The sequence below is a fragment of the Mesoplodon bidens genome (assembly GCF_964165515.1).
Source record: "Mesoplodon bidens genome assembly, chromosome: 13".
Lineage (NCBI taxonomy): Eukaryota > Metazoa > Chordata > Mammalia > Artiodactyla > Ziphiidae > Mesoplodon > Mesoplodon bidens.
Window position 1 is genome coordinate 8,632,646 of NC_138169.1, and position 23,370 is coordinate 8,656,015.

Below are 23,370 nucleotides of genomic sequence, written 5' to 3' on the forward strand. Positions count from 1 at the left end.
ACTCAAATTGGAGACATCTGAAGCTGTTGCATCCCAGAATTTAACTCAGGAGATGCATTTAACAGAGGTTAAGATTAGTTTAACACTGTGGTTTATTTATAAAAATGTGGCTTACCTTTGCAAGCCTGGTCGTTCATCGTGGAGCACCCACACAAGAGGTCAAGTTGCAGTTTTCTTGGCAGCCTGAGTGCTGTGAGCCTCCGAGTAAGAGTTACCCTGCTGTCCAGTCAAGGCATCTTCTCCCTTGGGAACCGTTGAAGGAGGACAGTGGTTTTCAAGCGGAATCTCGGCATTAGAGGGCCCTTTCCCCTGTAACGTTTTCAGGAGCACACAGGTCAGCCAAGAGAGGAGGTGAAGGAAGGGCTGCCAGGGCTGAGCAGCCGGAGTTACCATACGGACACACCACAGAGTAAGGACAGCATCTCTCTAGGCTTGAGACGGCCAAGGCAGTGCACTGGTCACAGATGACCTTCCCCCAAGTGTACTGAACAATCCAGTTAAGATTATACCCCAGTACAGTCTCGAACAGACTCATTCCTTCAAAAATGAGCTTTAGATGAGGCCAGGCCAAGCTAGGTGCCTGCAAACAGCTGCTCTGAGCCCATACACTGTATCTGATGAAGTAATGGAAGGACCATAAACCAGAGGGACCACTTCTTGTGTGAGATCATAACCTCTTAACCCAGGAAAGAGGAGAGGCCGTAACCCTCCTTCCTCTAGGCATCCTGGCCTTTACAAAGGCAGGCACCACGGCCCATCCAAAACATGGAATGACATCCTTCCATCCTGTGAGGACAAGGACAAAGAGACGTCATTGCATTCCATTGTGAACTTCCAGAATTTTATCCATATGATAGATGACCTATTCAGAAAATTAAAGAGGCATGGCATGCAGCTAGAAAATGCAGATTCCAGGGAGGAATGTTTGCCCTCTGCCAGATAAGTTAGTCCCTTGCAATTCAGTTATTCCAAGTGTCGAGCCTATTAGGCTAAAAATTTGTTGGCTTCTCACTGAGCCAAGGTTATTTCAAAATGCTACCTAAGAAGATCCACCATTGAGAGTTTTTGTTCATTGCTGAAACAAGCACCTGAAACTATAGATAAGTCCAAAAGAAACAGTAAACAAGCTGTTCTGAGACTATGAGCAAATAAATCTCAATTTTCTAATTTAAGATACACCAACACCTGCTGCTCAGCTTCTATTTCAGTGTGTTTACCATCACCCACTGGCCTGGATTTGAAGACTTCTCTCCACCAAATTAGGGATTTGTGGGGAACGTTGAACTTCTGGAGTTCACTGTCTCAGGAGAAGTACAGACTAAGTGCTCCTAAAGCTTCAGCAGGGGCTGAGCTTTTACTGTCCATGTGAATTGTAGCCAATACCCACCCTGGGCTCTTCAGGCAAGCACAGGAGAAGGGTATTTGAGAATATCCACAAGACTTTGATTTACATGCTCTGACACTCAAAACCAGAAAACGTAGAAAGGCAACTTTTTTTTCACAGCTAGCCAAACTTTCTGCCTTAAGCACCACGGGGCAAGACCGCTTACCTCCTTTGCTGTAAGTTTCAGGTCTTGTTGATTGACTTCTGGATCCTGAGCACCTGAAGGCATGTGTTATCCACTGCAGAGTCAAAAGATAAAAAAACCCACAGGACTCAGCCAAGAAGTTATTATGTAGTTTCCTAAAAACATACCTGCCCACAAGCTGTGGGAATGAATCCACAGTTGGTCTCAACTAAACCAAAAAACCACCCTGATTAGAGCTGGACCTAAAAGAAAAGAGATTTCAGATCATTAATGTCCCAAGAACCTTTTAGCATAAGCTAATGTCTCAGGTTTCTCAGTTGTGGTATTAGAAGAGTTAAGAAAAAACATTGTCATCAGAGCTAGGTTCAAATTCTGATGTGGTGACTTTTTTTTGGCTGCCCCACACGGCTTATGGGATCTTAGTTCCCTGACCAGGGATTGAACCGGTGCCCTCAGCAGTGAGAGTGCAGAGTCCTAACCACTGGACCGCCAGGGAATTCCCTATGGTGACTTTTTTAACTGTGAGATTTTCGACAAGTTCTTTAACTTCTCAGAGATCAAGTTCCCCGTCTGTGACATGAGGCAATATCTATTTCAGAATGCTGGAGGTAACCATAAAGCACCTGGCACAATACCTGGTCACAGTATGTGGCAAATATGTAGTTAAATTTATTGGTAAATTAGCAGCCAAGGTAGACAGATACAACATCTTTGAAGGTGCTCCTTTCTCTCATGAAGAATGTGCTAGACCAGGCCTGGACACCCATTCATGCTGTACCAAAGTGAATTAGGAACTGGCCAGGACAAATGTAAACAAAAGCATTTTTTAAAACCTAATTTTATTCTTAAAGTTCAAACTAGCTAGTGGGTAGCACTGAAAATACACTTTCAATATATAAAACAGTGTAAACTGATTACACGTTAATAAAGAATTTAACACACACACTTCTCTAATGAAGGAAGCTAGATGCAGCCCTCGCTATAAAAAGCTGTACCTGAACAAAAATGGACATGTTTAGTCTCAGTCCCTGGCAGTTGACTATAGAATGTCAGTTGTTCCCAATTATGTTTAAACGCAGAAATAGCAACAATGTGGAAAATTACATTCATCAAACAGTAGCATTTAAAATATACATGACTAATAAAATGAACATTCAGAGGTGCCCCTGTTCAGCGTGTACCATGTCGGCCATTTGCAGACAGTGACCTCATCCAAAGAGAGCAGAAGTTTCAAACATCTGAGTAGTTTAAGTTAAAAATAGGATGAAGGAGAAATAAGAGAACAGGATAAATGTCCTCCAAAGAGAACAGTAGCTGATGCCATAAGCAGTCTGACTTCTGTGATTAGTAATAAGAGATGTGTGAAGAAGCCCAGCAGAAACTGGGAAACTGAGCCAGTCCTCCCAGCTGACAGGCATACAGCATGGACCAGTGCTGCTGCAACTTAGAATGAATCTTTCCCATCCCCAGTTGTGAAAATAACTTTTAAAAATAGCTTCAAATTTTGAACAGGATGTTTCCAGTCCCTTCTGTGCACTGAAACGTCTGGGATCGAGCTTGGGGGGTCCTCGGCTTCAGGACTTGAACACGTGCACGGCGCGTACCACGTACTGCCGGCAGATGGGACACTCGCTCATGCGCTTGCCGCACTTGGTGCAGGTGACCATGTGCCCGCACTCGAGCAGGACGCAGTCGATGATGGCATCCATGCAGATCCGGCACAGGCTGTCGTCCTCCTCGTCCTGCAGCTGCAGGCGCTCGCCATCTGAAAGGCAACAGAGAGCTGGGGCTGCGGGCGTGGCCTCTGAGTGACCCAGAGTGACCCCACTGTAAGAGAAATAGTCCCCGCTTCTCTGCACATCGGTTCCTTCCACTAGAAATGGCAATAATTACACCTCATAGGGTTTTGTGAAGAATAAATGAGAAATACTTAGCTTAGGACCAGGGATGAAGGGCCTAACACATGTTAGCTATTTAATTCTTTTTTTCCTGACCCCGCCCCTATTTAATTCTATTTTATACCTGCATATAATACAAGGTTTTTGTGATAGCTTGCTTCTATAAATAAAAATGAAGAAGCCCTAGGCTGTCCTACACACGGGCCTCAGAGTCAGAACACGATTCGAATTTCCAGCCCAACTGTGTGGCCTTGGGAAAGTCACAGGCTCCAGAGCCTCATCTTAGTAGGAGGAGGAGCTTTATTTCTACACCGACGGGAAAGCTATAGTCATACATCAAGTAGCCTGTAGTTGAGGAACGGCACCCCCTGAGCCTTGGAAGCATCTCAAAATTCATCTGTGTTTCTGGCTATGATGGTACTGTTGGGAGTCTGTCTAACTTAAAAGGCATGGGACATTCTGGTTCTGAATAAGAAAGGTTCAGAATGAGTTTAAAAAGTTCACTGCAGCCTGAGATTTGGCCACAGAGCTATGGACAGTGAGGCTTCCCTTTCTACAGGTCACAGAAGGGATTAATGGGAATCATGAAGAAGGTTAGAAAGAACCAAACAGGAATTCAAGCTTGAAAAGCCAATAGTCCCTGGATTTAAGGAAATAAACACTGTTGTGTCAAGAGAATACTGTCATCTGGGGTCCTAGTTCATGGCCCATACCATTACTGGAAAGTGGGGAGAAAGGATCCATGAATAAGGTAACAGATGAGCCTCTGTAGGCTCCAATGATTAAGATGCCTGTATCTGCTACTGTTGCGTCATCTTTGAAGTAGCTGTGGGACTTCCCTGGTGGCACAGTGGTTAAGAATCTGCCTGCCAATGCAGGGGACACAGGTTTGAGCCCTGGTCCACGAAGATCCCACATGCCTCGGAGCAACTAAGCCCATGTGCCACAACTACTGAGCCTGTGCTCTAGAGCCCACGAGCCACAACTACTGAAGCCCACGTACCTAGAGCCCGTGCTCCGCAACAAGAGAAGCCACCACGGTGAGAAGCCCGTGCACCGCAACGAAGAGTAGCCCCCACTCTCCACAACTAGAGAAAGCCCGTGCAGAGCAACAAAGACCCAACGTGGCCAAAAATAAATAGATATATTTAAAAAAAAAAAAAAAAAAAGAAAAGGAAATAGGTGTGCCAAAATACTATCTGCATATTCTGGGCATAAACCTGTTTATCAACGAATGCTGTATTATAACCAGGTTTTAAAGAAAAAAACTCAAGATGATACACGTTAATGATGGGAGGACTGTTTTCTAGATAAGAACATAATATTTGTCAGCCTGAACACCACTGAATTCTTTTTTCTTGCCTATCAATGCTCTGTGGCTTGGCCCTGTTACCAGCTGAGGATTTCTGCTCCATGCTCCATCAATAAATAGTTCAGAAGTTCTTAACCTTAGCTTTTCATGACTTAGAAAGAAACCTACTGATACTTGATGTTAAGAGAACTACTTAGCATCTTGGCTCTAGGGAATTTTTTCTCCCCACTGTTTGATTATCTCAATTGTAGCTTTTAAATCCTAAGTACTGGCCTGCCAGACAGGTTAGTGAGAAAACAAGCCTTTTTTAGATACAGGGAATTTCATTAGAGTTCTAACAAATTATGACCAGAAAAACCAGACAGAACAAAAGATTATCTAACTCATTGGCAATGGTGATCTCAAAGCCAACATCACATAATGAACTTACTGCTTAACAGATCTATAAACAGGTTTATGTAACTAATTCACACTCAGTAAAAGGATACATAGGTTTCTCAAAAATAAAGTGGACTTAACTGACAGAAACAGGCCAGTTTTTAAAGGCCTAAAGAAAGCTACTACAGGGAAACAAAGGAAAAATAAACCTACATGACTTTTGATTTTCTTCATTCTCTTTGTATAACCGGTTTACTTTCTCTACTAGCTCCCATTTTTCACAACAGCCAGAATAGTTGACAAAATTCCGAGCCAGGATTTCCTTGAGCTGGCGCACGCTCATCCCTTCCACGTCTTCAAGGCTTGACAGGTCAGACAGAGAAGCTCTCACTCTCTTCTTAGCGAGGCCAGATGTCTGAAATCACAGAGTGTGTCCATTACCTCTGTTCCTGCAAATCCAGCAAGGAAAATAGCATGCTGCCTTCACCCTACAGTCATCACTGGCCCTGGATATTCTCCCCAGACTTCTCACCAGTTCTTGAAGTGTTTTATGTATTGTGCTGCATTCAAACCAGAAGAAACATCCTGTGCTAATCTAGCGACAGTCCACATGGGCATTTTCCCTGCCTACCAAGGTGACGTGTCAGGGAAACCAAATCTTATAGGCAGTCTCACCCGCTCCTCCAAGTTTTCTTCATCCTCGTCATCGTCGTCGTCGTCATCATCATCTTCTTCTTCATCTTCTGTGTTTGCTGAAGCTATTTCACTTCGCACCTACACACATAATACATATTAGGTCCGGAATTCTTTTCCTAACGGTACCAACCCGTCTTTATCACTGGAGGAAACCCTTCCGACAGATCCTCCCCAAGAACGACTCTAATCCCTGGCGCACTCCACACCTTCCTAGGATCCTGAGTGCTGCGGCCACTCCCAAAGACTTGGGCACCACATGATTCCATAAACAATTTACCTCCCATAGTTATCTCAAAAGTCAGATTCCTATGTGTGTGTGAATTTGTAAAATCTAGCCATAGTATTAACTCCCCAGAAGTTAAGAAGGTCCCATCACAGAAGGCCAAAGCCAAAAGTGTATGGAATTGCACTGTGTCCTTAGCAAAGGACCTGCAGCTGGCTGGTTTAACTGGAGCCTCTAAGATACAGGTAGAAGCTAAAGCTCTACGGTCAGCCCTAGTGTCAAGCGTATTCGATTTCAAAGATCTCAATCCTACTGCCTCATGCTTAGACGTTCTAATTCCAAACAATACTTTCTAGACTAATTCACTGATGGTTGATGCTATTTCTAGTTTTCAGAAATTCCTCAACAATCAGATACTCTTTTCTTTAAGGAGAACAGAAAGCCCAGGACAATGCCCAATTTCAAGTATTCTACCCCACTCGTTCACAAACACCATATTGTATCATCCAAAGACCCACATCTCCCAAGTGGTGTCATATACCCAAAAGTGACACAAAAGTCAGATGTGTCTTACCTTTGCATCATAATTATGCCAGCTGCCATTTGGGAAAATAATACAACTCCTAGCTTGGGCTTATCTAATTGATGACTATTTAGAAAGCAACTAGACCACATTTCCCTCTGCTTCTGACCTCTTTCCTCAGAGGAGAAAATTAAATGTGGAAATAAATGTTCAAAACAATTCTTTCAGCATTTTAGAACCATTCATATATACAAATTGAGTATTAATTACAAAACTTTGCATGTTATTCAATTAGTATGCCCAAGGACCTCACTGGGACAACATTCTGCACTGGCGTTTCTTTGAAATGAGTAAATAACCATATCCTGTCACTAATTCAGATGGCTGTTTCCCAATATTTAAATTAGAACAATTTTACGGTAGCAAGGCAACTGGGCATTAGGTTAACTTACAGTTTCCATGGTCACTGACACATAAATAGTCCTGCAAATGTTTATATGCTACATTTGACAGTCATTATTTCGATAGCTAGTATTTAACTATATAAGATAGGAAAACTGAGGTAACTAAGGTCAAGAGACTGATGAGCTCTTTTTGGGCCCTTCAGGCAGCATCTGAGCTTGGAGCCTCACATCAGGAGCACCTGCAAGTGCAGAGTTCAGCAGCACGTGGAACCCCGGCTCAGCAAGGAGTCTTCAGCCCTAAAGCCCCCTCCATATTGGCCGAAAGCAGACGACATGCCAGGCCCTCAGTGTAATTACACCCTCGTACCTGTGCCAGTACTCCAGATCCTAAGGTCCGGTCTCCACCCATAAGCTCTCCCTGAAAGGAAGACACGGTAGCAGATGGGGCTGCATAGTTTGAAAAAAATGAATGTGTAAAAAAGCTAGAAGTCTGGGACCTTGAGGAATTCAGACTGCTCGTATCCAGGTTGTCCTCAGAGCCCAGCCCACGGTGACACAGTACCAGATCTACCAAGTCTTCTTTCTCTCGACAGGTATCGATCGGTATGTTTCTAAGAATGAGATACTGCCGTAGATCCTTCACTTTCAGTCGCATTAACTGAGGGCGCTGAAAGGCTGTCTCTTGTAATAAGTGACAAGTGGAACATCTACGGAGATTTTCTTGTAAGATCGAACAAACGGAGCAAAAATCTTTCTTGCAGTCACAACATACATGCTGAAGAAACAGATAGGAAAGAAGCATTTAATGAGAGCCAGATACAAGCCATTGTGAAAGCACTTGTTTTCCTTTTGCCTTCTGTTAAAATTAAATTTTAGTTCTTATGAAGTCCCCCATGGCACCAGACCGATGGGCGTTTTCGTGTTCTAAAAGCGGTGAAAATCAAAACAGTCACTGCTGAGGCAGTGTGGATTCACAGAAGTTCAAATACAGATCTTTAAGAAAAACATACTCTTGTGTTCATGAATTAAAACCTTTCCACCCTTTCGGGCAAACGTAATTAGCAACAGCTGACTTGAACCACATGGAGCAGAAAGCACGACCACAAACTCTCTTCCTGCTCTTTGCCTGTGTGAAAATTTCCCCATTTAAAGAGAAGGGGGACTGCGGGCTTCCCTGGTGGCGCAGTGGTTAAGAATCAGCCTGCCAGTGCAGGGGACATGGGTTCGAGCCCTGGTCCGGGAGGATCCCACATGACAAGCAACTAAGCCCATGTGCCACAACTACTGAGCCTGCGCTCTAGAGCCCACGAGCCACAGCTACTGAGCCCATGCGCCACAACTACTGAAGCCTGCACGCCTAGAACCTGTGCTCTGCAACAAGAGAAGCCACTGCAATGAGAAGCCCGCGCACCGCAACAGAGTGGCCCCCACTCGCCGCAAGTAGAGAAAGCCCGCACGCAGCAATGAAGACCCAATGCCACCAAAAATTAAAAAAAAAAAAAAAGAGAGACAAGGGGGAAAAGCCTAACACAGAGAGGGAAAGAGAAAGGCAACTGATCTCTCAAGGTCAATCCAAGCAAACAGAGGACCCCACTTATACAGTAATCTGTACCCTATAGAGCCTTAATCACAAAGCCATTCCACAAGCAAAGCTTAAAAGAAGACATGAAGATGTGGTCATTTCTGCTTGGGTCATTGTTCCCACAAGCTAACACCTTGTTTGTTAAGTATTTCAAAGGACTGAACTGACAAGCCTGGGAGATGGCCCAGCAATATGATGGTTCTCAGAAAGAACAACTTTCTGTCCTAAAGAAAATAACGGTTTTAGCCGTTATTTTGCATGTTGAATCTTTAAACAGTAGCTAATGTTAATATACTCATTTCTTCACTTGAGTTAATGTGGGTGGGGATACATCTTTTGAAACTTGAGATCAAAGTTATAGTAAATCTTCTCAGAACAAAATTGCAGACTAATTAAATCTCTTGCTTCAGAACATAAGAGTCAAAGTGTATGAACAGGTCAGAGTCCAGGAGAAAGGATGGCTGAGCAACATGAGAAGTAACAATGTCTAGTCAGAAAACCTGAGCAGTGATACAGTCTCTGCAACTCAGTACTTTTCTAAATGGGAAATGGTTATTAGGACTAACTTTTTGATATGTGTATAAGAAGAAATGAATATTCATTAGTATTCAAAATAACATACAATCAAGAATTCTAATACATGTGTTTTTTTGTATGTAATATTTCATCCAACTCACCTTCTTTCTAAAGACTGAAAATGAAAGTCCACAGGCTTTGCAAACTATATTAGGCCCTTCTGTAGGTGCTGGTGGGTAAGTGGAAAAATCAGAGCTCGGTGTAAATCTGAATGGACCAGTGCCTCCTGCAAATCCTGACTGCTGGCCCCTGACAGCTCCAGTCCCCATGACTTCATTCAGCAGCCCACAGCACGAAGCCCACATAGACGTGGCACCCGCCTGGAAAGGAATGAAAATAGGCACCAGTTTAAAGCTGATTGGAACCTGGGGTCTCTGGGATTCTCGGGGAATGCCATTCTGTAGAGGCACGTTTGCCCTAAATAATTTCGAGATTATTCTTTTAAGCATCAAAATTTTAAGCTATTTGGAAGTGGATAATTTTCTGGTATTTACAAAGAATATTTGGCTTTGGGGATACTCATGATATATTGTTAACAAAGGAGAAGATACAATATGAACCCAATTTCGTAAAAAAAAACAAAAAAAAACACACATACGGGGCTTCCCTGGTGGCGCAGTGGTTGAGAGTCCACCTGCCGATGCGGGGGACACGGGTTCGTGCCCCAGTCCGGGAAGATCCCACATGCCGTGAAGCGGCTGGGCCCGTGAGCCATGGCCGCTGAGCCTGCGCGTCCGGAGCCTGTGCTCCGCAACGGGAGAGGCCACAACAGCGAGAGGCCCGCGTACAGCAAAAAACCCCCCCCACCCAAAAAAAAAAATAAAACACACACACACACATACGCTTAGAGATACACGTGCATGCACACAGAAGAAAAATGACTTAGATGGAAGTAAGTGCTGTGCAATATTTGGGATACGCTTACACCAAAAAAAGCTGTTCATTGTTTATCTGAAATTCAAATTTAACTGAGTGTCTAGTATTCTATCTGGCAACCTTAGACTGGTGACTACAGCACCGTTCTATAGGCTGAGGCAGATTCTCCCAGCTATCATTTAGCAGAAAGAATATAAATTCAAATTACTTAATTTCATTAAACTCTGTCCTCTCATTTGTATCTGGGCATAATAAACTATGGCATGTGAAAACTTTTTTTGATTTTTTAAAAATGACTGGGAAAACATCAAAATGCCAACTGAAGTGCTCTCTAGGTTTTCATGTATATCTCGTATAATTTGTTTTCCCCTGCTTTCCAAACCTTTATAAGGAATATATTAATTTAACATTAAGGAAAATATTTTTAAAAAGCAAACTGAGAATACTGAGCACAATTTTTGATGACTTGATAATCATAATGATGTTTTTTTTTTTTTTTTTTTTAATTTATTTATTTTATTTATTTATTTTTGGCTGCACTGGGTCTTCACTGCTGCTCGCGGGCTTTCTCTAGTTGCAGCAAGTGGGAGCTACTCTTCGTTGTGGTGTGCGGGCTTATTGCGGTGGCCTCTCCTGCTGCAGAGCACGGGCTCTAGGCACACGGGCTTCCGTAGTTGTGGCACGTGGGCTCAGTAGTTGTGGCTCACGTGCTCTAGAGCACAGGCTCAGTAGCTGTGGCACACGGGCCCAGATGCTCCGCAGCATGTGGGATCTTCCCGGACCAGGGCTCGAACCCACGTCCCCTGCGTTGGCAGGCGGGCTCTCAACCACTGCGCCACCAGGGAAGCCCCATAATGACGTTTTGAGGTGTAAGGGCTATTTCCCACTCCACTAAGTGGCTTGAAACTAATATGCTGCCTTTTATGTTTTTTCCTCTCATCTCTTCCCTTTCTGTGAATCACCACTGCTATCACTATATCTACCTCTAGCAACCTGTCTCTCCTTTTTTACTGTATTCAGAAACCTGATAACCAAGCTTGTTAGAAGTGTATATAAAAATACATTTTCAGTGAGGGCTCAAGACATTTTCCCATGCTTAAAATATAAAGCCACACTGTTTGGAACCAATGAGCTTTTGCCCCTTGTCCTAATACTTAAGCATATTCTAGACTCTAGATAATGTGATAAGTAATGGAAGCCCAGGTAGGTGAGGCCTTATTAGTTAAAAGGGCATAACAAAGGCACTGTTCCATTTATTTTATTATCTAATTCTGTCAAACATTTACTGCTTGTCCAATGAGCTCTTAAATAAATTGTTTTTTAAACAACCTTAAAAGGCTATTTGGAGGGTCTTCCCTGGCGGCCCAGTGGTTGAGACTTCGCCTTCCAGTGCGGGGGGTGTGGGTCAGATTCCTGGCTGGGGAGCTGGGATCCCACATGCTTTGTGGCCAAGGGACCAAGGCATGAAGCAGGGGCAATGTTGTAGCAAATTCAGTAAAGACTTTGGAGATGGTCCACATCAAAAAATAGTAATAATGGGACTTCCCTGGTGGCGCAGTGGCTAAGAATCTGCCTGCCAATGCAGGGGACACGGGTTCAAGCCCTGGTCCGGGAAGATCTCACATGCCGTGGAGCAACTAAGCCTGTGCGCCACAACTACGGAGCCTGTGCTCTAGAGCCCGCGAGCCACAACTACTGAAGCCCGTGCACCTAGAGCCCGTGCTCTGCAACAGGAGAAGCCACCACAATGAGAAGCCTGCTCACCTCAACGATGAGTAGCCCCTGCTCACCACAACTAGAGAAAGCCCACGCGCAGCAACAGAGACCCAACGCAGCCGGGGGGAAAAAAAAAGAAAGACAGTGGTTGGACTCACCAGGAGAGCCTTAAAAAATACTGGTGGGGCTTCTCTGGTGGCGCAGTGGTTGAGAGTCCGCCTGCCGATGGAGGGGACACGGGTTCGTGCCCCGGTCCGGGAAGATCCCACATGCCGCGGAGCGGCTGGGCCCGTGAGCCATGGCCGCTGAGCCTGCGCGTCCGGAGCCTGTGCTCCGCAACGGGAGAGGCCACAACAGTGAGAGGCCCGTGTACCGCAAAAAAAAAAAATACTGGTGCCTGAGTCCCAGCCCCAAGGCTCTGATTTAACAGGTCTGGGGTACAACCTGGGCCTCAGAATTTTGAATTCCCCATGTGATGTGAATGTACAGTCGAGGTTAAAAGGTTAACGCCTGCTCCGTCTGGGGATTTCTCCTTTCTGCCTCCGTCATTACAGCTGGAGAGTCACTCAGATTCCCGAATGGAAGGGGCTGTGGTTACTTCTGGAGCCTGTGCCTCTAGAGTTCCAGGACCAACAGCTCTGCTGCGTGCTCCTCACCACCTGTGTAGGTACCGCCCCTTCACACACCCATCCCCAACTAGTGGGATTTGCCTCTAGTGTTTCCTTTCCCCCTCTGGTTTCCCTCATCCTTTCAGAAAGGATTAGCTCAGAAAGCCTCAGCTGAGTTTTTAACAATTTAATCTGATCCTTAAATCAGTTCCTTTCCTTTTTTAAAAAAAACTTTTTTTTTTTTTTAATGTTTTTGGCCGCACCACACGTGCATGTTTTAGTTCCCCGACCAGGGATCGAACCTTACTGCAGTGGAAGCTCAGAGTCTTAAGCACTAGACCGCCAGGGAAGTCCCCAATCAGTTCCTTTCCTTTACCACGTATTAGCCTGGAAGTTACGCTGAAGTTTAGTGCCCTCCTTCATTTTATTTGCTCTTTGCTTTCTGGCCCAGATTTCTTACTTCCTAACTTACTCCTCTACATATTTTCTTGGGTGAACTCTCCAATACTGGGAGAAAGACAGTGATTTCTGGGTCTGTCAAAAAGCCATTTGGCAAACTAATTTTGTCCTTCTTCACCTCCAAGTTGAAGAATCCACCCAGAAGATGAATCTTCCAAACTTAGGGTCCATCTCCCTGCCTCCTGTTAGTATGTTTCATCTTCTTGTACTTTCCCTTAAAGTCCTAATTGCCTGAATTTCTTCTGCGTGTCCCCTCAGGGCACAGGGATCCCTATCTAAGGACTATTACCTTGCCCTTCACCTAATAATGCCTGAAGTGTCCTATACTGACCTTTCTCCTCTCAAATCTGTCCAAATTTCTGTTAATACTTGATATAACAGTCCCATTTTTCAAGTGACATAATCTACAAAAGCAATTAGGGAACAATTTAAGAGAGCGTTTTCCCAACAGTTTATGGAATGTGTGCTGTTGGGAAAGGGGCGGAGAGGCGAACATGAATTTATTCTCTGAGCTCTTGACTCTCTGCCTTTGTTGTATTTCCTTAGAGCCCAGTTACCGTACCTGGTAGGGTCATAACCAAAAAGCTTCCCCTTTTTGCACCCTCCCCTTAAAAGCTTTAGAGACCCAAGTTCATGTTCTCTCTACCTCCGTTGTCCCTATCCTCTAAGATCTTCTGCCAGTTTAATCAGCCTGCATTCCGTTATTTTTCTTTTATTCACCCTCTGCTCACCTTTTGACAGTAAGATTGAAGCATATTTTCCAAACTACTACCTTTCCACGAATAAAGCCGAAGTCTGGATCTCTGCTATGATCTGGGCTTATGTGACTAACAATTCTAAACCTTACTTGGGACCATGGTTGACAGCAGGACTCTACAGACTAAACCACATGAATCCAAGAGGTGAGAAGGATGTAAAGATGGCTACATTTCCTCTCTTGACCATGAATATAGTTCAAAAACAACATAGAGAATAACCGAATAAGGCAACCATCTACTTACGTCTGATACAATACTCCTAGTTCAGAGAATTTAGCTGTGTTTCTAGTTGACTTTCTAGCCATCAATGACTACTGAAAATAAATGACTTTTTCTTGATAAACCTAATCCCTTTCCTACACATCCTGTTAGACTAAAGTTGCTCCTGAGTAGATTAGCCATGGAACCATGGCCTGCCTGGCATCAATTAAGAACCAGATCTCGTATTAAAAACTTATATGGTCCACAGTAAGAAATTAAATTCTAGAGCCTCCTGTTTGGACTGCCCCAGACACCTAGATCTCTTCATATTATTCTGGTATCCAATGCCAGTTCTCGTGTTTTTTTTCAAAGACAGTGCACCAAGATTTTAGGGAGCCAAAAACACTACCTTTTTTTCTCACTCCCATTTTAAAACCGAGTAAAGAAATAAGACAAACAGAATTTTAAATATTTGCTTTTTTTTTTTTACTGGTAACACCAATTGGAGAACATGACTTTAGCTCTGCAGCCAACTGGTCTTGATAACATGCCACCCAGCCACCAGCACAGCTGACCAACAGCAGCTTACCATCTAGTTGACCAGAGTCCCGCCCCTACCCACAGGAAGATAAATCTGAGAAGGTCTCAGAAAAGTACTGAGGCAAAAGCATGTTCAGCTCCTTTGCTAAAATCACCAACATAGAAGTTCCTCTTCATTCTCTAGTAGCAGAGAGGCTGCACTTGTTCCTCCTGTATTGTTCCTTCCTGAAGAATGAATCACAAATTCCCTCCCCTCTGTAGGAGCACAGAGGAGGGGAGGGGACTGGGATCCACAACTGTCAACACTTTGCAGGAGAGTGGGACCGACAGTTTCCAGTGCTGTGACACCTATTTCCACAACAGCAGACCACCAATTTTTTAAGCACTCTCTTGGGTTCCTCAGATTCACACAATAGAGGCCCATTCTGAATCATCATTTCAGTCAAGAAAAGCAAGACGAAATGTATTCTTTCTCTGCAAGAGCAGGAGCCCAGCCTTCTTTTTGGCAGAGTGCCAGTTTTCAAATGGCTCGAGGTTCAGCTGTCTTTGATTGTGCGTGCCTGTGTGAGATCTAATGTGCTTTCTAGAATATCTGGGGGTTGGGGCGGGGAGACGTCCAAAATGCTCAACTTACAGAATTAACAAAAAGTTTACTACAAACTTTGAATCCTATTCTAAACTACATCAGGATGTGATCCCTTTTAATTATTCCACCAAACGTAATAGTAGCCAGGCAAACTAGAATGAAGACCAAGAAAAGCTATAGTGATTTCCATGAAGATTAAATGACAGAGAGAGAGAGAGAGAGAGAGAGAGAGAGAGAGAGAGAGAGAGGGAGGGAGGGAGGGAGGGAGGGAGGGAGGAGGGGTAGTGGGGAAGTTGATGGGTTTGAAAACAGCAAAAAACTAAATGATCATAGTCTAAATCATTTGCTTTTGATTAAACTAGGTAAACAGCAGTAATCGTAATGCCACCTCCTAAGAGTTGCTTGCCTCAACTCTAAATTAAATATGGTAATATTTTACACAGTTATTTTAAGGATAAACCTAGAAGTTTCAATTTCAAGAACATTATTTTCTTGGATGCTGTAAGAAGCTACAAGGACCAGGCAGGGATTCAGTTCTTCCACCAGTAGAAGCTTCTTCAGAGAACTCAATCACCACAAGCTTTGTCTTTAAACTCTGAACAACCTTCAGTTTGCTAAAACTCAATGTCCTTGTGTTAAACAATATGAAAAGATGTTTCAAATCTCAGTACCACTGATATAAGAAAGTTTTACAGTTTAAATTTCAATTAGGTTAAACTTCCCTACAGAAATTAAAGCAAACCAGAAGAAACCATTAAGATAATAAGCAAAAATCTTTACCCTATATAGAGCCACTGGAGCAACAGTTCCTTAAAAAGGGAAAGAATTTCTTACTGAAACTGCTGCTTCAACTGAAATACAATACACCAGGAACTCTGTGATCTTAATGACTAAATATCAGGCTATATACCACAAAGGAGGAAATTCTACACCCTAAGTTCTTTCTCTCATACCATTTGGACATTACGCAGGATGCAAAAACAAATGCTGATCTTAAAAATGTAATATTTTTAGGTAAAATATTTGGCCAAATTGATTGATTTTTACAAATAACGTGTTCTGGAGATCATAAATGTTATCTTTTTTTAAAAAATTATTATTTTATTTATTTATTTATTTATTTATTTTTTGCGGTACGCGGGCCTCTCACTGTTGTGGCCTCTCCCGCCGCAGAGCACAGGCTCCGGACGCGCAGGCCCAGCGGCCATGGTTCACGGGCCCAACCGCTCCGCGGCACGTGGGATCCTCCTGGACCAGGGCACGAACCCGTGTTCCCCTGCACCAGCAGGCAAACTCTCAACCACTGCGCCACCAGGGAAGCCCTGTTATCTTCTTCATGTTTGAGTTTTGTTTTCTTTTCTTAAAACAGTATACTTGGGACTTCCCTGGTGGCGCAGTGGTTAAGAATCCGCCTGCCAATGCAAGGGACACGGGTTCGATCCATGGTCTGGGAAGATCCCACATGCCGCGGAACAACTAAGCCCACGAGTCACAACTACTGAGCCCATGTGCTACAACTACTGAAGCCCAGGCGCTGCAACGAAGAAGAGCCCCGGCTCGCCGCAACTAGAGAAAGCCTGTGCACAGCAACAAAGACCCAACGCAGCCAAAAACAAATAAATGAAATTAAAAAACAAAACAGTATACTTGACCCTTAGCACCACTCCCCCACCTTTCAGAGAAAAGAGAAAAAAAAAAAAGGAAAAGGAAATTACGTTAAACAGATTACTTTCTTCTTGATGTCTCATTTTGAGCTTGGAAAAATGAACATGATTAGTAAAATTAAGGGTGAGATCAATATAAATATGGGAAAACAGGAAGGAGATTAATCAAATTAACATAAAACACTAATTTGGATTTTTTTTAAATCTCTTATAGGAAGTTAATTAGATGCTACACTAAGGTAAAATGGTTACTTGAATCTTTGAGACAAACCTATTTCAAAACAACAGTTTCTAAACAATAACAAAAAAAGACAAAAAAATTAAAGGAAGAAAGTAAATACCCATTCTACACATATACTAAAATCAGCTCCTGGTCCTGGGTTTGTGTGAAGATGTACTTACCTGATTGCTTGGCTTTTAAATTAATTTTAGTTCCACTGAAATTTTAATTTAATTTAATACTTGCTTAGATGAACATTCACATGTTAGAATTCCATGACATCAGGAATTAATGCCCCGCCCAGAAATCTATAGATGATACCACAAAATGAGACAATTTCAATATGAAACAAAGTTAATAAATAGCCCCAATCCTAAATTTTGTGAATCCAGTTTTCACAAAAACTTAAATGAAAAGCAGTATCTTCATAATTGTCATCTTGTTCAGACTATTTAGGTCTGCATTTTGTTTCATAAAATATACCTTTTTATATTTTCAAATCCCATCCAACTTTGTTTCTAAAATTTCAACTCAGAAAGCAGTATCCTCCACCTAAATTAAAAAACACTTCTGAAAAAATTTCAACACTGTACTTGCCCCTAATTCTCTCCTTCTACACCTTGTTTCTTGATAGGTCACAAATGTAATATTTACTAATAAGGGTACTGACATTCTTTGAGGCATTATGTATAAAGATCCCTTATTTGTTTTTGGATCTTAACACACAGCGGGATGATGGTTTTCAGGAAAGAAAGCTAGTTTTAGATATTAATAGGTACTCTAAGTTGAAATATTTTATAGCTGAACTGGGAAGTTAAAAAATAAGCTCTTTGAATACCCTCATACTTTAACACCCAGTTCGGAAGTTACCTATTCCAAAAATCTTCCCTGCTTCCTAGAGCCAGAAAAAATCCTTTCTTGCTCCTGAGGGTTTTGCATTTTTTTGATACCTTACATCAAATTCTGCCTCATAACGTGGTTTCTTGAGAATGCCTCTTCTCTTTTGGTTGGCAAACTCCTAAAGGATGGGATTGTATTTTGAATTACTTCTACGCATGATATATCCCTCTTGGCTAACACATAGGAAACGCTCAACAAACTATCTTCTTGGGGCTTTGTGAAGGCAGAGGTTTTTTTTTTTTTTTTTTTTCCCGGTATGTGGGCCTCTCACTGTTGCGGCCTCTCCCGTCGCGGAGCACAGGCTCCGGACGCGCAGGCTCAGCGGCCATGGCTCACGGGCCCAGCCGCTCCGCGGCATGTGGGATCTTCCCGGACCGGGGCACGAACCCGTGTCCCCTGCATCGGCAGGCGGACTCTCAACCACTGCGCCACCAGGGAAGCCCTGTGAAGGCAGAGTTTTAAGCTAGCAGTTCACTGTTATTTTTCTTACCCACGCCAATCACACCTCTTCACTGAGATTAATGAAATCATCTGTGTCTGAAAGAGTATCACCTTATGACTCATCCCACTTGGTTTGAATCAATACGTGAATTGATTGTTGTACCCAGAGCTGTTTAGAACTCTCAGCGATCAAGTTGAGAGAATCAGCTCCCAAAAGTAGGCCAGAACCTCCCCCCTCTTCCTTAAACTTCTCACTCCGTGATGCTCCCACGCTCTCACACCCACCTTGAAGACTCAAGCTGTTAAATTACTTGCTGCGTACCTAGCGGCGATGGAGACACAACGGGTTTGCTAAGAGCTCTAGGTCACGGCCCCAGTGTTAAGCCTGCAAACAGATCCTTCAGGGTGGGATCCCCGCCCCAAGACATTTCTAACCAATTAGCCGGGCCCCAGCCTCACGACTCCCCGCACAACTCCTTTTCCCTTCGTCCTGCAGTTTCCGTCCGGCGACAGTCCCGTGGTGCTCCCGACATTTGGGTTAGTTCAAGGACTCGGGGCGGGAGAGGGCACGCTGTGGGCAAAGGCACGGAGGGTGAGGCGAGCACCAGGGGGTCTGCCTACGGCCCCCGAGGACGCGGACAGGGCCCAGCGCGGAGAGGGGCCCACCAGGCGTGAGTGCAGGGCGGGCCCGGCCTCTCCCCCGGCCTCGGGCTCGCTGACGGAGGCGCTGTGGGAGTTGGAAACGTCCGGGAGCCCACGACATCCGCCCTGAGGGTCAGGGCCCCAGAAGCCGGCGGGGGACCCCCCTCCGCGGAGCTCTCCGAGGTGCCGGCAGGGTAACCGCTGAGGCGAAAGGAAGGCACTTCGGGCGCACTGGCCGGATAGGAGAGGAGAGGAGAGGAGGGACTGCCCGGCCCCACCGGCCCCTCACCTTCATGGCCGCGACCGCTGCGTCTGGGTCGACTCTGCCGGGGAATTCAGCACCATAGCAGCTCCTAGCACAACTGCCCTCCTTCCTTCTGGGCGGCGATACTGAGCCTCCCGAGGCGACCCAGCGTCCAGACGTAAGAGGCGTGGTTACGCCCGCCGCGCGCCCCCGAGAAGAGCGCCGAGCGGCGGCCGAGTCGGCCAATCAGGAGATGACACTCAGGGGGCCGGTCACCAAAGCCAATGAAGTGGCGTGAACGGGGCGGGGTCTCCGTCGCAGCCTGGAAGGCCGAGAAAGAATCCATTCCGCCCCAAGCAGAGATGGGCGGGTCTGGGCGTGGCGGGAGTCTCCGGGCGGTTTTCTCCGAGGTTTTCTCCCCTGGATCGCTGAACTCGGAGTCAGCGTCCCCTGAGGAAACTGCAGCAGAGATCTGGGTTTAGGGCTGGGTGGTCAAGTTCCCCTGGAGATGAGGGCGGGAAGGGGCGTGGTAAATTTGAAAACGCCGGTTGGTTGGAACTTTTTTGTTATAACGGTCAAAGCAGGGCCTCGGATTTCCTCCCCAGACCTTCACGCCTCTCACAGTCGGTGATGACCTCAGGTCTCCTCTCTGGAGGGTCCAGTAAGCAGTGGCAGCTGCGCACGCAAGGACGCGGCTTTAAAAAACGTTTTATTGAAAACACTTGAAGAACCAACGGTTCTCAAATCCCAGCTGCTCTTTTAGAGCGACATAACAAAATAACCAAATCCTAGCACGGTGAGAGAATTAGGGTGAGCCCTTGGAGTTGACTTTATTTGGACAGAGAAAATTAGTTTGTAAATTAAAGTATCGATTTCTTCAGCCTGACTTGATGACACTCCGTTGGTTTTCCGATACTTCTTCCTCTCCTCTCTGAACTCAACCAGTACTTAAATATTTAAGTAGAGAAAGAGATATGAAGATGTCAATTCACGTCTCATGAGGACCTGACTGTTCTATTCCTTTTGCATAGATTTGCTTATATGTACTATGTCAGTTTAAAACAAAGCCACCCCACTTCCTTAGGCTGCAATAATACTTGGGGTTTTTTTGTTGTTTATTTTTATTTCTTTATTTTTTCTGCTGCGTTGGGTCTTTGTTGCTTGCACGGGCTTTCTCTAGTTGCTGTGAGCGGAGGCTACTCTTCCTCGCGGTGCGTGGGCTTCTCATTGCGGTGGCTTCTCTTGTTTCGGAGCACGGGCTCTAGGTGCACGACCTTCAGTAGTTGCAGCACGCGGGCTTGGTGGTTGCAGTGTGCTGGCTTAGTTGCTCCAGAGCATGTGGGATCTTCCTGGACCAGGGCTCGAACCCGTGTCCCCTGCACTGGCAGGCAGATTCTTACCCACTGCGCCACCAGGTAAGCCCAATACTTGTTTTTTAGCTTACTTATTTTTCTTGCTTCAAGCATTGCTCAGATAATATAATTTAACATCTATGGTCCTGGATTTTCTTCTTTGGAAAAATGCAAAGAAAGCATTTCATTCACCATGTGGGAGCAGCAGCTGAGCCTCAATGGAAGAAAAAGTACTAATTCTTCTAATGATCGAGGCACAAAGAAACTCAATAAAAACTTGGTGGTGGTACAAAGTCATATTTCTCCCTCATTAGAAAGGAAGCTGGCAGGTCTACCTGAAGAGTTAATGATTAAGCACATGAAAAGATGCTCAACATCATTAGTCATCAGGGAAATGCAAATTAAAACCATGAGATACCACTTAACACCCACTAGGATGGCTAAAATAAAAAAAATAATAAATGCTGTTAAGGATGTGGAGAAATTGGAACCTTAATTACATTTCTGGTGGAACGCTAAAACGGTGGATCTGCTTTGGAAAGCAGTCTGGCAGTTCCTCAAAATATTAAACATGGAATTACCGTATGACCCCACAATTCTACTCCTAGGTGTAAAAACCTAAGAGAAATGAAGACGTATGTCCATCAAAAAGCCTTATACATAAACGTTCATAGTGGCATAATCACAATAGTCAAAAAGTGGAAACAACCCAAGTGTCCATTATTTGATGAATAGATAAATAAAATAGGGTCTATCCATACAATGGAAAATTATTTAGCTAAAATAGGAATGAAGTACTGATATCTGTTATAATGTGAATGAACCTTGAAAGCATGATGCTAAGTGAAAGAAGCCAGTTACAAAGACCACATATTGTATGATTCCATGCATATGAAATGTCCAGAAGAGGCAAATCCAGAGAGACAGAAAGTAGAGTAGTAGTTGCTTAGGGTTGAGGGGGTTAGGGGGAAATGCTAATGGGCCCAGGGGTTTCTTCTGGGGGGCAATGAAAATGTTCTAAAACTTATTGGGGGTGATGGTTGCCCAACTCTGTAAATACACTAAAAACGATTGAATTGTACAATTTAAATGAGTGAACTGTATGTGAATTATATCTCAATAAAGCTGTAATCATAATAAAGATATTGAAAATCACCAAAAAAAAAAGTTAACGCAGCTGGAGAGTGACCAGAGAAAAGCAATAAAAACAAAACAAAAAAAACCCAGGAGGGCCTCCCTGGTGGCGCAGTGGTTGAGAGTCCGCCTGCCGATGCAGGGGATACGGGTTCGTGCCCCGGTCTGGGAGGATCCCACATGCCGCGGAGCGGCTGGGCCCGTGAGCCATGGCCGCTGGGCCTGCGCGTCTAGAGCCTGTGCTCCGCAACGGGAGAGGCCACAGCAGTGAGAGGCCCACATACCGCAAAAAGAAAAAAAAAAAAAAAAAAAAAAACCCAGGAGTAGGGAGAGATTGTATTGAAGACCATTTTAAAACTGCAATTCTTGAGGAAGACTTGTCTTATTCTGTGCCTAACTTAAAGCAAAGCTCCCAGTAAATGTTTGAGTGAATTCTTTCTTCTGGAAGACTGAGAAGGAATATAATACTGAAAAAAATAAGGGAGAAAAAAATTTTCAAATAAGGAAGTAAATAGGGTACACATGAGTTCACAATTGCTAAATACTTGAAATTGGAACGTCCTGAAGCTTGAGAGGCATTTTTGTGCTTAAACACCATAGTTTTTCAGTAAAAGAGACACATTATGTGATCAAAATTTTTCTTTGTTTCAAACTTTATATAATGACACCTTTCTTTCAACTGTGTACTAACTGTACCAATTGGGGTTCAAGAAAATGGGGTCTGTTGCTAACATAATCATTAACAGCCTAATACTTTGTATTTCAGAGTAAAAGTATTCCCAAGACATGTGGGATAATTTATTGCAGCTTAACTACTTGCTTAATATGTAATGGGGCTGATCTCTGAGTTTGTGTTTTTTTAATCCCTCAAAAAAATTCTTTTATTGAATTCACAATGCACTCTTATTTATTTTTTTTAAGGTCACTGCAGTAGTGGTTGGAATAAGAGGCTGAAAGGATTTTTTTTTTTTTTTTTTGGCTGCACTGGGTCTTCATTGCTGCGTGCAGGCTTTTCCTGGTTGCGGCGAGCGGGAGCTACTCTGTTGTGGTGCACGTGCTTCTCACTGTAGTGGCTTCTCTTGTTGCGGAGCACGGGCTCTAGGAGTACAGGCTTAGTAGTTGTGGTTTACGGGCTCTAGAGCGCAGGCTCAGTAGTTGTGGTGAACGGGCTTAGTTGCTCCACGGCATGTGGGATCTTCCCGGACCAGGGCTTGAACCCGTGTCCCCTGCATTGGCAGGCAGATTCTTAACCACTGGTCCACCATGGAAGTCCCATAATGCACTCTTAAGTCAAATAATTTCAAAAACCTTTCTCAAATTCAAGAAGCAGCAAAAGGTTTATTAAAAAATTTTAAAGTTACTGAATAAATGATTTCTTTCAACATCACGTGTACTCTTTAGACAATAGGGTAGAAGAATAGCAATTTTTATTCTAGCAAAGGATTGTCTCAAAGATAGTAAATCATGAAGGACCATATGAGCCTTTTGCAGAGCTGGTTAGCAACTTGCTGTACTAAGCCATTTCTTATTTTGGAAAATATCAAACATATATGAAGTAAACAGAATAGTGTAATGAACTCCCATATATCCATCACCCAGTTTTAACAATTTTCTGCATTCTGCCATTCTTGTCTCACTTCCAGCACTTGCATCTCTCCACCACCTCCCCACCCCCACCCCTCATCTAAGTTAGCTGCATAATTAGATGAGTGCCTGCCTCTGGTTGCCTAGATATGAGCCAAACAAAAGTAACTGAGCCTTGTATCTGGTTTGCTATGTTGTTTATTCTTGGTTACCTTCACAAATACAGTATAACTATTTCACCCAGTCAAGATAATCCACCTTCTTTGTGGCCACTGCTTAAATTTCACGACTTAAAAGACCAAAGGGACTCTCCATCCTCTTTTA

At 44.0% G+C, this 23,370-nt stretch overlaps 1 protein-coding gene across 3 annotated transcripts; it reads right to left on the bottom strand.

Moving 5' to 3' along the window:
• Positions 1–2,011: 2,011 nt before the first annotated feature.
• Positions 2,012–19,298, bottom strand: RNF34 (ring finger protein 34). 3 transcript variants are annotated; one of them, XM_081252153.1, is made up of 6 exons: positions 19,022–19,298; positions 9,223–9,441; positions 7,331–7,738; positions 5,793–5,891; positions 5,331–5,532; positions 2,012–3,294 (listed from the first exon to the last, which is right to left on the bottom strand). In XM_081252153.1, exons 1-6 carry the CDS (start codon positions 19,025–19,027, stop codon positions 3,104–3,106), a joined length of 1,125 nt encoding a protein of 374 aa, XP_081108279.1. In that variant the 5' UTR covers positions 19,028–19,298; the 3' UTR covers positions 2,012–3,103. The 3 variants fall into 3 exon arrangements, with proteins under 3 accessions (XP_081108279.1, XP_081108280.1, XP_081108281.1); XM_081252154.1 differs by having other exon boundaries at positions 2,014–3,294; positions 7,331–7,381; positions 19,022–19,292; XM_081252155.1 differs by lacking the exon at positions 7,331–7,738 and having other exon boundaries at positions 2,015–3,294; positions 19,022–19,291.
• Between the last annotated feature and the right edge of the window lie 4,072 nt (positions 19,299–23,370).